Raw genomic sequence first — 12,431 nt, forward strand, 5'->3', positions numbered from 1 at the left:
ATTTCTATATCAAATGAAAATTTTCAAAATCCAATTCACAGTTTTATGACTTGAACAATTGTTCTCCATCTCTATTCATCTATTGTGTTACTTTGCAAAAATAAATGATAAAAAATTTAAATCTACTTAAAAAACAAAAATCTAAAAATAACACATTTTTCACTTCATAACTATGAGCACTATGTGTTAGTCTATCAAATAATTTCGAAATGTCTGGTTGTCACGAAATGTTAACTTTTTCAGAAAAAGAACAATAATTATGAATACTTTTCCATGGCAGAGATTTACTTTGATTGTATAAAATACAACAGGTAACATCAAGAAGAAAACAACAGACTTCTTTAAAGAAAGTGTTCTTGCCATTAAGGACAAACTGCTAAAGGAGACGCACAGGCACATGACTGATGGTAGGGATTCAGTTTCTTTTTCAAGGACGTTTCATCAAGGCAGACACTTTGGATCGCAGGATACTGAACGGATCAGGCCTGTCTGATCACAGGGATATTGAGAGACTGTCTGATGAGAGTAACAGGGGAGGCTCTCAATTAGACTTCTCTGATTGCAAAGATCAGTTTTCGTAAGTACAACAAGTCATTAAGAAACTCTCCAAAAGGAACTAAAAAAATGAAAGGAAATTTGAGTGATACGCCGTTATGAGTCTGTGTCTGTGTCATTCAACAACTAGGAAGAGATGGAGAACAAATGTGGAATGCGGCATCCAAACAGATGCGGGTAAAAACAGGAAATAATCAAGTCGATAGATCTAATCGCATAATCAAAGTTATCGACGTCTGGTGGAAGGGGTGTGGGGTGGTTAATGTGATGTTGTGTCAGGTATGGCAGATGTTAGATACTGCTGCCTCCATGTGTTGGGATATGAAATATGATTTTAAATTTCTGTTTTCTATAATGTTTTATGATTAGAATTCATTTTTTGGCTTAATTCTAGTGCTACTACTTGTTTACAGGCTAATTAGTTTGATCTATTCTAATGCTCTTCCAAAGGAAAGATTTGGGGGTCGTTGGGGACATGTCGTCCCTAAAGCATCTGGGATGTGAGGACAACATACTTTGGTGCTTCTAGGTATTATTTTAATCTGATGGGGAGAGAAAAAAGGAATAATACAATAAAATACAATAAAAAGGAATAAAACAAGATTTGACTTGTAACCCACTAATCAACAGACAAAGCTGCAGATAAATCGGTGTCCTTGGAAAACAAAAGCTTCCATTTCTACTCTGCATGCAGTGAAAGGGTTAGGTGTTGGCACCTTTTAAAAAAATTATCATGAATCACATCTGAACAAGAAAAGGTTTTTACAAAAGCTCTCAGAAAATGATGAAAAAGGGCAGTGAACCCCTTCATTAAAAGAATAATGAAAGGGATGGAAGAATAAGGTACTTTATTTGAGTTGTAGTGTTATGGAGCTAGACATGCAGCCTCAGCAAACTAAATAAACACACAGAATGGGTTGAGAAATGAAGGACCAAAAAACCATCATAATCATCAATGCAGAGCGGTGAGGGCAACACAGCGACACATTCACAATATAGATACAATTAATAGGAAGCTGCCCATAACGGGGCATGTCTTCTCCTTGTCTTAGAGTGCACTTTGCGTACAACTGTGGCTGTGCGTCTAGCAGTGATTCAGAAAAGCAGGAAGTGCAAGGACGGGGTTGGGTGGTGCATTACAGTGCAGTAGGTGCATGCTGCTGGACTTGGGCTTGGACAAATAAAGAGAGTTTGGGGAAAGAGGGAACAGCAGCAAGCAACGTGGGCAGAAGCATTGCTTCAGTACCTTCATGTATGCCCTGCATGTCCTTTCTCGTTTTTGAAGCTTTGTTTTTATCAACAAAAAAAAAAGAAGAACAGATGAGACAGGTAATTTGCACTACATCACTTGTTTGGAGAAGAGATGGGTAGAAAAAAAAACATGTCTGATAAATGGATGTAGAAACTTTTTAATAAATGAGTGCTGCAGCCACTCCCTATTGCCTTGTGCCACTGACCTGCTTGTAAAGAGATCTAAGAATAAAAGTGTTGCAGCTAATATTCATTACATGCCGTATTTCCTTACCCATCAAGTTAGCATATGTCAAAGGATTTATGCCACCATATTTTGGCCACTGAGGTAAAACACGCTAAAAGAAAATCTGCTTTAGCGCTGTAGCTGCTTAGATTTTTGTGAGTCAGTTTACACTCTTCACCATTTTGATCAAGTATCGACTAGCCTTTATAAGGTTTTACCATGCAGATTAACATGCTTTTCATATTTTCTAGAGGGAATAAATAAAAAATTGACGTCTGATGTGTACAGTACTGAGCTTTTATCGATGCGGTTACCTTATTGAAGCTTCGTCCAGCAGAATCCTTCTCACTGGGTCTGTATTCCTGCAACTGAGCATCGAGGATGTCCACCAGCTGCTCCATTAGACGCACAGATGAGCTGACGTCACCGGCGAAGATCTGGCCTTTGGTGTGCTTGGCCAGCTCATTGGCTAAGTTAGCTGCGTTTTCACCACTGCGGATCTGCATGAGTAGAGGGTGAATAATCAGAGCAAAGACAGAACAAGACAGACTTCTAGGCTCTTCTCTGTACCATCAATTTCACTTGAATAAGCCCCTAAAATACCAGGTTTACTAGTCCTTGTATTAGCTTTTTACCGGATTTTAATATTTCAGTCTGATAACTTTACAATTTTTGCAACACCCACATTAAATGGTTATCCTTCAACATTGTTTATTCTCTTAAATTGACTTTTCTTCCTTCTTTTCTACATAAAGCACTTTGAATTACCCTGCATATGGATGGTTTTACACAAATATGCTTACAATGAAAAAAGCAAAACCATTTAAACAAATCTATTTCATGTATAAGGCATTTCATTTACAGCAAAATATGAGATCTGAAGTATGGGCAAAGGTAGCAACCTTTTTAATAAATCGATGACACACAAATCAGTGCTCAGCAACCTCCTCCACAGAAGATTTTAGTAATGTATGTTTTTAAAACATGTATATGAGATGTGTCCTTTTATTTAAGATGTACATATGGTGTTCAAAATAGAATATTACTAAAGCTATAAATATTTTATGTATGTTTTCTTCACATAGTTCTTTTGTAAATATTTAGATGTAAGTGATCCATCAAAAAACCCTAAACTTGAAAGTGAACCTTAGTAAGGGCATACAATTCCTAATATTTAGTGTAAAGTATCTTTCTTCGATCATTTGTACTTTAGAGATTTTGTCACATTGTTGCCACAAGTTGTAATGTCTAATTACAAAAAGTGGTGCATATTTATTAAGTTTGACATCTATTTGTATGCAGTCACCGTTTTTGATGCTCCAAAATAAAATTCATAGCAACTAGCTGGATTCATATCATTGACCAGTATATAATTTTGTGATGACCTCAGGTAGTTTTCTGACAGCATTGGTTAACAAAATGCACCATAAATAAGAATAAAGGCTGGTCTGGAATAAATCTCTCTGTAAGCTTCAAAGCAAAAGACGATGGTCATAAAGCAATATCTCAAGCTCTAAACATCTTATAAACAGCTATAATCCATCATCAGAAAATGGAAATATTATGGCACAACTGCAAATCTAAAAAGACGGAGACCTAAATCTAAACGAATGGAAAAGGCAGGGAGAGTATTAATTAAAAAGCACCCAAGTGACAGCTCTAGAGCAATGCTGATGGATCCTTTTATTACATGGACCAAAATAACAGTTCACAAAGCTGAAAGTATTCCCTTTAATCAGCAATAATAAAGCAATAATGTGGCCTCTTTACCGGCTTACCGTATCAAATAACTAAAATATGTTTATAATTTTAGATTCAAGCATAAAAGGGGTTTTGCATACCTTCTTTGGTAAAAGGAAGGTAGTCAATACACCATGGCTACCTTACTAGTTACTGTGAAATTTTAAGGAAAAAAGTATAGTTAGGAACAGTTTTTTTCCTATGAATTTATATTTATTGGTAAACAAAGGCTTCATCTTCATCACCATTTTTTGATGAGATGCCAATCAAGAATAGTTTAATTCAGGTGCTGCACATTCATTTGGGGACCCTTAAATTATTCTATTATGGAAGGTTGGCAAGAAGGAAGCCACAAGATTCTTTGTTTAAAGTTTGCAATGACATGGCTAACATCATGGCAGAAGGTATGTCAGATGAGATCCAAACTAAATTGTTTGGTCTGGATGCAAAACACCATGCATGGCAGAATTTTACCATTGCATATCCCAATTTATACAGAATCTATACCATGGAAGCTGGTTGTCGTGGCATTGTGTTGACTTAAGGCCAGATTCACCCTCAAGAAAGACAAGTAACTTAAGCACACAAACAGGTTGTATGTTAATGTTAAGATGTTAATGATATTCATGTTCTAGAATGGTCCAGCAAAGTCTAGAGCAAAATTAAGCACAAATCTTTGGCAGAAATTAAAGATTGATGTTCTGACACTCTCAGTCTAAATCTACAAAAAGAGGTGTCTCTACAAAGAAAAGAAAGAAAGAAAAAAGAAGGAAAGCAGATCAAATATTCCTTCATTTAAAATGATGTGCAAGTTTATTGTGATCTCTGATAAAATAAGAGTAAAAAAAAATCCTGCCTGTAACATCACAATGTAATATCTCACAATATGTTTTCATGTAGTCTTGACCTTGATTTGATAACAAAGCAAAACAAATTAAATGTACATGTTCATTATTTTATTATTATTTTCTTTAGCAAGAGATTCTACTTATAAAAAGCTCAAACAAACCTTTTGGGCCAGCTGGTTGACCCAGTGGGAGGTACAGTTGCTAAGATCAGGGCCCTTCGGGTGCCAGTCCCCAGTTGAAAGAACACATAAATAAGATGCTGTGCCTGGCAGGAAAAAAAACAACAAAAAAAACAAGGAAAGATGAGTCAGTTTGAAACATCTCAAAAAACTGTTTTTTTCAAAGGACCTCAAAGTACAAAAGCAAAAATTAAACCATGAAACAATATAGAAGTCAGGTGGTCATGCAAATGTAGGGATGACATAAACCCTAAAAAATATCACCTTGAAAAGTCTTTTATCTTTTTCTCAGATTAAGTTTGCAACGGTTAGGGTTGCAATTTACAGTAGAATCGCACTCCAAACACCAATCAGATTCTTTTATTTTGTGAGGGGGTGGATTGTTTTCTGGAAATATCTGTTACACTTTTTGCATGCTTTTGCTCTACAGTGGCAAATGTTTCCTGTCTTCTAATCAGTCGCTTGTTTGATGAACTCCACACACAATTTCACACACTATCAAAAGAAGGATGCAGGTCTCTATGTAAGTTTAGAAAGAAACATGTGAGTCTGCTTGCTTTCCAGCACAGTTATTACCCAGTGCATAATCACATTTAGAGCTAGAATTGAAAAGGTAAATGCTGACTGAATTAAATTGTTGTTGCTTAGCTCAGTACTGAGTTTTTTTTTTGTTTTTTTTATAGAAACACACTGGTATGCAGGAGTACTAGTCTGATATGGGAAACTCAGGGATGTTCTCTTGAGATGCTTAAGGTTTATCATACACAGCGCGCCCACATCCCTGTGGTGAGACAAGGCCCTGTTTACCTCGTGTCCCCTTAGGACAAGGTCGCTCCACCACCATACCCCGCTGGGTCTGAGGCCACATTATGTCTCTTTTCTCAGTAGCCTTGCAGAAGCGCTCAGGTAAGGGGAACGACTCCAGAGGCGGAGGGGAAGTTGTCTGTAGGATTACAGGCGGCGGCCTGGGCGCCCGCCTGCTGCCCTCCTTAAGCACAGTCGTGGTGGTGTTAGCTGCACCCCGGTGGGCCGTGGTTGTTGTAGTCACGGTGGTAGTCCTCTGGGGCTGAATGGCAGTTGTGACTTCTGACAGAGGTGGTGCTGTGCAGACAGATGGGGGTTGGATTGGGAGAGAATTATGATTTGGTTGTCATGTCTAGATCAGTGGAGAAACCACTGTCATTGCTGAGATTTATAAACTGTGCTTTAAAGGGAGACACATTGAGACATTTTGTGAGAAGAAAAGAAAACATAATGCATTACATAACACCAACAGGTAGTAAGCTCAGCTTGTTTTTTGGGACCACTCATATGTATAATGTACACAGATTATATATATATAAAAAAATTAAAAGTGCATTGCATTTTTCATGCTATTTGAATGGACATAGTCTCAAAGTATCAGATGCTCACATCTGACTCAAATGACAATACTCAGCATGCTAAGGGTCTCAGAGTTAATGAAGCCCACATGTAAAAGAGAGGATAGAAGGAAATAAGCATTCATCTTTGATCTCATTATCATAATCATTGCAATTTTTACAAATTCAAGACTTCCTGATGCAACCTTTTAATGCAAATGCAAATATATTCACACACCTTATTTTTTTCTCCTAACATAAAACATGCTTATGAAAGGTAAACTATATCATATACCAACACATGATCTGAAAGAGAAAAAACAGGTACCGGTAAATGTTATTTTTTTATGTTGCTTTAAAAAAAAAAAAAAGAAAGAAACGTTTTTGCACATATATTTCCCCCCCCATGAGTCAGACCTCTGCAAAACCATTACAAGTTGCAACTACAGTAACACATTTTAAAAGTGCACATGTACATGAGCTTGCCAAGCCTAAAGTTTAGTTTTTTCTTTAATTTCCTACATTATTTGAGGGAATCCGTAAAAATCAATGTTTAAGTTTAACACAAAAATATGACTAAATCTAAATCCTTTCATTATAGCTCAGTTTGAATGTCTACTGGTGTTTTCTTTCTAGAAGGTGTACATAGATTCCAGTCTCAATTCATATGCTGCCTTAAACAGGTTTTGCTTAAGGATTGCCCTGTAGTTAGTGCCGTGCGTTTCCTAATCAGCTCTGACCAGCTTCCTTGTCCCTGCTAAAAAAACTATTCCAAATAATATCATTTGCATTCTACCATATTTGTGGAGTCTTACTGATATTTTGTCTCACCTAATGTCAGCACATTCTTTCCTTTGTTTGTTACCTACCTGGCTTGCGGCTAAATTTCAAACAGAGAACCATTTCTTTCGGCTAAGGGCTTTTTTTGTTTGTGCAATTCTTCCAAAAAAGCCAGATTTGAGAATAACAGTAATATCCTTCCAGAAAATAGAGCACCAGGGTTATGCATGTAGAATCTACAAGTTTACCAGAATCTTTTGATTGGTTCTCAGACTAAAGCTGCCTCATGTAACTTATCATTTTCTGTCAATAGTCTTCTTGGAAACTTTGAGGTATTGCCATCATGTTATAAGATCTACTGATAGAACTGTGCTTTGTAAGTTGTTCAAATCTTAGGATGTTTAAAACTTCTCAGCTAATCTGGTGAGTTTTTTTCCATCACCCTGTTACTTAACTAATATTCTCTAACACACCTCTAGGATAAAAAAAATATAAAAATCAGAGAATAAATTACACACTTGTTGCACTATTTTGGAATAAGGAAAGGTATTATACATCAAAATGGTGTAAAACTTTGTTTTTGGCTCATTATGTACAAAACGATACAAACTTACAGCTTTAACAAGAAAAATTCATGTCGCAAAACTATTTTTACAGGACTCTGTATCCTGTAAAAGTAGCTGACATATCCAGGATCTTCACTGTATTACCTCCTGTGTTTTGATTACTGCTTGTTCAAGTTGATGAGTCTGAGGAGAACAAGACAGTAATTAGAGTAACATCCTTTTGGCAATCATTCTTGCCTAGAAGAGCTTGTGGCATGGCTAATTAAATTTCACTGGAGCAGTCCCGACCAGTCCGTATAGCCACAGTGCTAGAACATTGATTTTAAAGTTATTCCTTCCAAACACTCTGCTACAGTAGCTATGTCGTAACTCATGCAACGCCTGGGGCAAAACCAATATGTCTTACTCTTAGGAAAAAAAAAAGGAAATACTACACTCATAACATCAGCCACGAAGGAAAAAGAGGACATATTTTATGAGATTCACTGGAGCAGAGTGAGTAGGTCTGTATTTACATTTTATAGAAAGTCAAATATAAGGAAGTTCTGCATGAAATGATACCTTCCTAAAATGAATCCATTCCACTTTCACATGTGCTAAACAAAACCAGATTCCCCTGTCAAAGATATTTGTTGTGTGAATTTAAAAAGGATAAGCTCCATCAATCAAAGGAGGTCTGACTGGAATGCTGTGTGCATGCTGAATCTAATCGTGTTTGAGCACTTTGATTTCCTCCATTAGGCTGCCTGTAGAGCATGCAGAGAAAGTGAAGAGTTGCTGTTACACTGCTTGAGTTGAACACAGTCGTTCTCAGTAGCTCCCCGCAGCAAGGGGAAAACACGAATGAGAGAGAGCCAATGTGATAGAAAGACAGTCGGGATTCACAGGCAGATCTAGGACGAGGGTAAATGCAAAGGGCTGGTGGGAAAATAAATTAAAAAAAATAGAAGAACACAGAGACAGAGGATGATGACAGAAATTTTCTGAAACAATACAGCGTCTTCCCACTAAGGAATGGACAGTTTCTGTCTTCAGGTAGATTGCAGGAGAGGCAACCAGACCCCAGGTGACAACACTTCCATATCTGTTGCCTTCATTGGATAATAGGTCTCGCTGACAGCAACCCCAAATCTCCCACCACTGCGCACACCCCCACCCCAACTGCTACAACCATAGGCCCACAGTGCGGATGAAGGCTTCAGCACAGTAGAGCTGAAGGTAAGATGCCTTTAAGGCTCTTTGCTACCTGTGGTGAAATAGGCTCTATTGACCAAAGGAGTGCTCTGTGTGCTACCTCCTGTTGTGGACTTGAGAGCCACACATACACACGCAAGCAGGAGGATGTGAGGGTATACACAGATGACTGGCATTTTTGACTGTGAGCTGAAGGCGGATTTGGTTGGCTGAATTCACCTTGTCTTTTTTGTACCTCCTCCCCTACATTCATGTTTTTACTCAACACTGTGAAATGGTCAACCATAAACCCTCTTACAGTGACTGAGAGACAAGCTGTCTGCAGTGTCCTTTAATATGAAGGTGACATACCTGAACCCTTCGTCTGCTTTTACATTTCTACAGTATGTCTTAGAAGTAAATTCAGGTTAATTCAAGTTAAATATAACTTTTTTAACATTTTTGTTTATGCAATTTTATGATTCTCATACTGGGTCAACAGAGCATATAAGTCAATATTTTTTCTTTTAAAACATCTGGGTTGGAAATGTTTGGAAAATTTCCAGAATATCTCCAAGAATCTGTGAGGCCCTCTAAAGGTATCCCATTTCGAAATGATGGAAGATAAAATCTTAGAACTCCATTGGTCATGGGGTGCTGGGGTTTAAAACACTGACAGAAATAAAATGAATCACAGTTCACAGGCATGATTTGAGATAAAGAGCTCCTAGTTACAGCCAATAAATCAGAGAGACATCTACTGTGATCCAAGTACATTCCTGAAGCTTGTCAACTAGCAACTGTATCTTGTCAACACTCTCATTCAACAAGGCTCCTTTTTGTGGCCCTAGGCAAATGTTGGGTTTCATGGGTCTGTTTATAATAAGTGTCTTTGAAGTTTTGGTTTTCCATCCCTACCTACTATCACCATTAGAATTACAGAGAAAATTTATGTTTTGACAAGTTAGCATGAAGCTAAAAATGTGGCATTAGACATTCTTAAGCTTTTAGACACTAACTGTGCCATACGTGTAACTTATAGGTTTAGCACCCCTGAAGGCCAATGGCAAACCTGCACTGTTGCAAAATGAAACAGTCTCTCTCTGTGTTTTGGAATCTGACAGCAGACCTCTTTGGACCAGCAGATTAAGTCATGGAGTTCTTTGTAAAGATAAGATGACATCCACCCAAATCAGAGAACCAAAGATATTTCTGATCAGGTAGGTGTCATATCTATTTTGTCTCCCAACAACAACTTTTAGTTAAGTTATCTCTCATGTTTAAGGAGATTTCAGACTGCCGAAAAAGCGTTCATCTGGGTCACATGACTCAATTAGCGATGGATCCGACCGTCTCAAGTAAAATAGGATTTTTTTTTAAAGGGCCAGCCCACACGGAACAAGGAGACACACCATTGAGCGTACATTGAGAGTAAAAATCAGTAAACATATCTCTAATTAAACTACTGAAATACTTAAAAGGTTACACAGTGTTATTTTAACATTAGAATTGCTCTTAAAAAAGATGTGCAGAGAACTCAAATGTTTACAATCCATAATACTTGAATTACAAATTTGAATACTAAATAGGTTCTTATGTTTTTAGATGAGAATGTAATAACATTTTTAAAGTGTCATGGTGTACCCCACTTTTAATTTTTTTGTCATAATGTCCATACAACTTAGACTTTTTGCTAAGACGAATTAAAAAACTGTAAGTTGTAAATGTAGCAAAGCCGCCATCGTTCTCACTCACCAGCTAGTTATTGAAATAAGCAAAAAGAAAATGATTTTTACACTACATAATAAAGAAAAAAATGGGTGTTTGGGGACTAAGTGGTTATACTACATTAGCCTTGCCGGAAAAAAGTTTGCTTTTCCATTTTGATTAAAATCCGGTATGGGTCACCCATGTTCGTATATGCCCATTAATTTTTTATTTTTTTTTATTTTTTTTTTTTTTTATTTTTTTTTATGTATATGCCCATTAATAAGAAAATAAAGTCATATTAGCATTGGGGAAAAAAAAGGCACTGGTAAAGGTCCAAGCTACAGCTGTGCTATAACAGGCCTCATTAATGAGGAATAATACAACGCAGACACATTAGATGAAAGGCCTACTATAATCCTGTTGGTGGGGTTTTCACGTCATGTTTATGATACAATGTAATCCTCTTTCCTGTGTGTAAAGAAAGGTCAATCTGAATGTAGGCTATTCTTCCCACTGAGATTTCAAAATGAACAATGCAAGCCTCTCTGACCACTGTTTTTTTATTGTGTGTGGTATGCTAGCTCACATTTCTGCCAACGGCACACTAATCTTATTACCTATATGCAATAGCCTGGTTCAGTTTAATCCACTGAAAGCAGGAAGGAAGAAGCTAAGGTATTACAAAAAAGGCCAACTCCACTCACAGAGCTGTCCAAGTGAATATGTCTATAAGTGGATGCTGTGAAGGATCGTTATTGATCTGTAAGAAAACTGCACGGGTCTTTTTGTCTAATTTGTGACATCTTGTCTTTTACTGCAACGTCAGATGTCTGACATCGTAGGTGCATTCCCTGAATTATATTCTTTAGTTAACAAAGTGAGTGAGTTAAAGTTTTTTGACTACTTTGGACTACATCCAAAACCAGGACAGGATTCTTGATTATTATATCTCTCCTGATCTCAGCCCAAGGGGAAGCTTCAATTAGCTGTCACGAAGTGCGAGTGCATAGACTGATATTCTCCAAAGTACAGCCAATAGTCAGGGAAGGCTTATTCATAACCACTTTGTGTGATCCGATGCCCACACACTGTGGCATTTCTTGGTGGTTCTGTTATTACCGCTGGGGTTACAGGTCTGGGATCGATGACAGAAAATAAGACAGGAATCAAAGAGATGAATGTGGCTTGTCAAGTGTTGTCAGCATATGCATACATTTACAGTAAGAACTTAGAAGCAGAGGAAAACACACTCACTCACACACACACACACACATACAATCCCTACGCTTATATGAAGCCTAGATGAGACTTTATCAGGATTGAGTACTCGTGTCAGGGTGACAAATGGAAAACCCCAGCATTTATGTCAATTATATCATATCTGGTACTGACTCTGGGTGGTTGTTCATCAGGGTAACATTTTGTGATTTTTATCAGGTTCTACTTATCTTTTGACAGAGGAGAAAATCATGAGGAAAAAAAAACTAAAAAAAGAAAAACTTTCCATCAGCTTTCTCTTTACTCGTATAGTGGTATTAGGCGAGGTTTCACGAGAAGGCTACCTTCTCTTTTCCATCCTTTTGGAAAAATTGCATTGATCAAAGGTTTAAAAAAGCTGGTCATTTTTACTAAATGAGCCCTTAAGAAAAATCACATTATAACAATAAGATACTAATAAACAAATTAGACATGTGGTTAAAATAGCTATATGACTATTCTAAAATTAACTGTGTTTCACTAGTTATCAATAAGTCTGAAACTGTAACACCAAATGATTTTTTCCAATCAGGGCATGCAGCATACATAAGCAGAAGAACTTATTATCATAAACACACCCTTCAGTGTGGACTGTATTTGAGATTATAGAAAGGAAAAACTTGCTTAAGAGTTGCAAGAAACTGGTTACAAGAAAACAGTATTTAATATGTGTAGGGAAACATTGCTTGACTTAATTTTCAGCCTCGCTTTAGATTGAATATACTCCATTTATGAATGTTGTAAAAAAAATGAAAAATCAAACTGAAGTCTTCCTTAAGGCTTAA

General features: G+C 37.1%; 1 protein-coding gene and 1 long non-coding RNA gene across 51 annotated transcripts in view; one reads left to right on the forward strand and one right to left on the reverse strand.

Annotated features, from left to right (window-relative positions):
• adgrl2a (adhesion G protein-coupled receptor L2a) overlaps positions 1 to 12,431 on the reverse strand; it is a 148,718-nt gene that overhangs the window by 34,760 nt on the left and 101,527 nt on the right. For 42 of the 50 annotated variants that reach the window (XM_038272175.1, XM_038272217.1, XM_038272176.1 and 39 more), the window contains 4 exons: positions 5,607 to 5,900; positions 4,782 to 4,885; positions 2,347 to 2,532; positions 1,802 to 1,840 (listed from right to left, as the gene is read on the reverse strand). In XM_038272175.1, the coding sequence (XP_038128103.1) occupies positions 1,802 to 1,840; positions 2,347 to 2,532; positions 4,782 to 4,885; positions 5,607 to 5,900 (623 nt within the window). The remainder of the gene's footprint in view (positions 1 to 1,801; positions 1,841 to 2,346; positions 2,533 to 4,781; positions 4,886 to 5,606; positions 5,901 to 12,431) is intronic. The other 8 variants (XM_038272211.1, XM_038272208.1, XM_038272171.1 and 5 more) reach the window with 1 other exon arrangement.
• Positions 9,649 to 12,431, forward strand: part of LOC119774616 — a 41,782-nt gene continuing 38,999 nt past the window's right edge. The window contains exon 1 of the long non-coding RNA XR_005279550.1: positions 9,649 to 9,899. This is a non-coding gene — a long non-coding RNA (uncharacterized LOC119774616). The remainder of the gene's footprint in view (positions 9,900 to 12,431) is intronic.

This window comes from Cyprinodon tularosa, unplaced genomic scaffold, assembly GCF_016077235.1.
Source record: "Cyprinodon tularosa strain WSP-4 unplaced genomic scaffold, ASM1607723v1 ctg82, whole genome shotgun sequence".
NCBI lineage: Eukaryota > Metazoa > Chordata > Actinopteri > Cyprinodontiformes > Cyprinodontidae > Cyprinodon > Cyprinodon tularosa.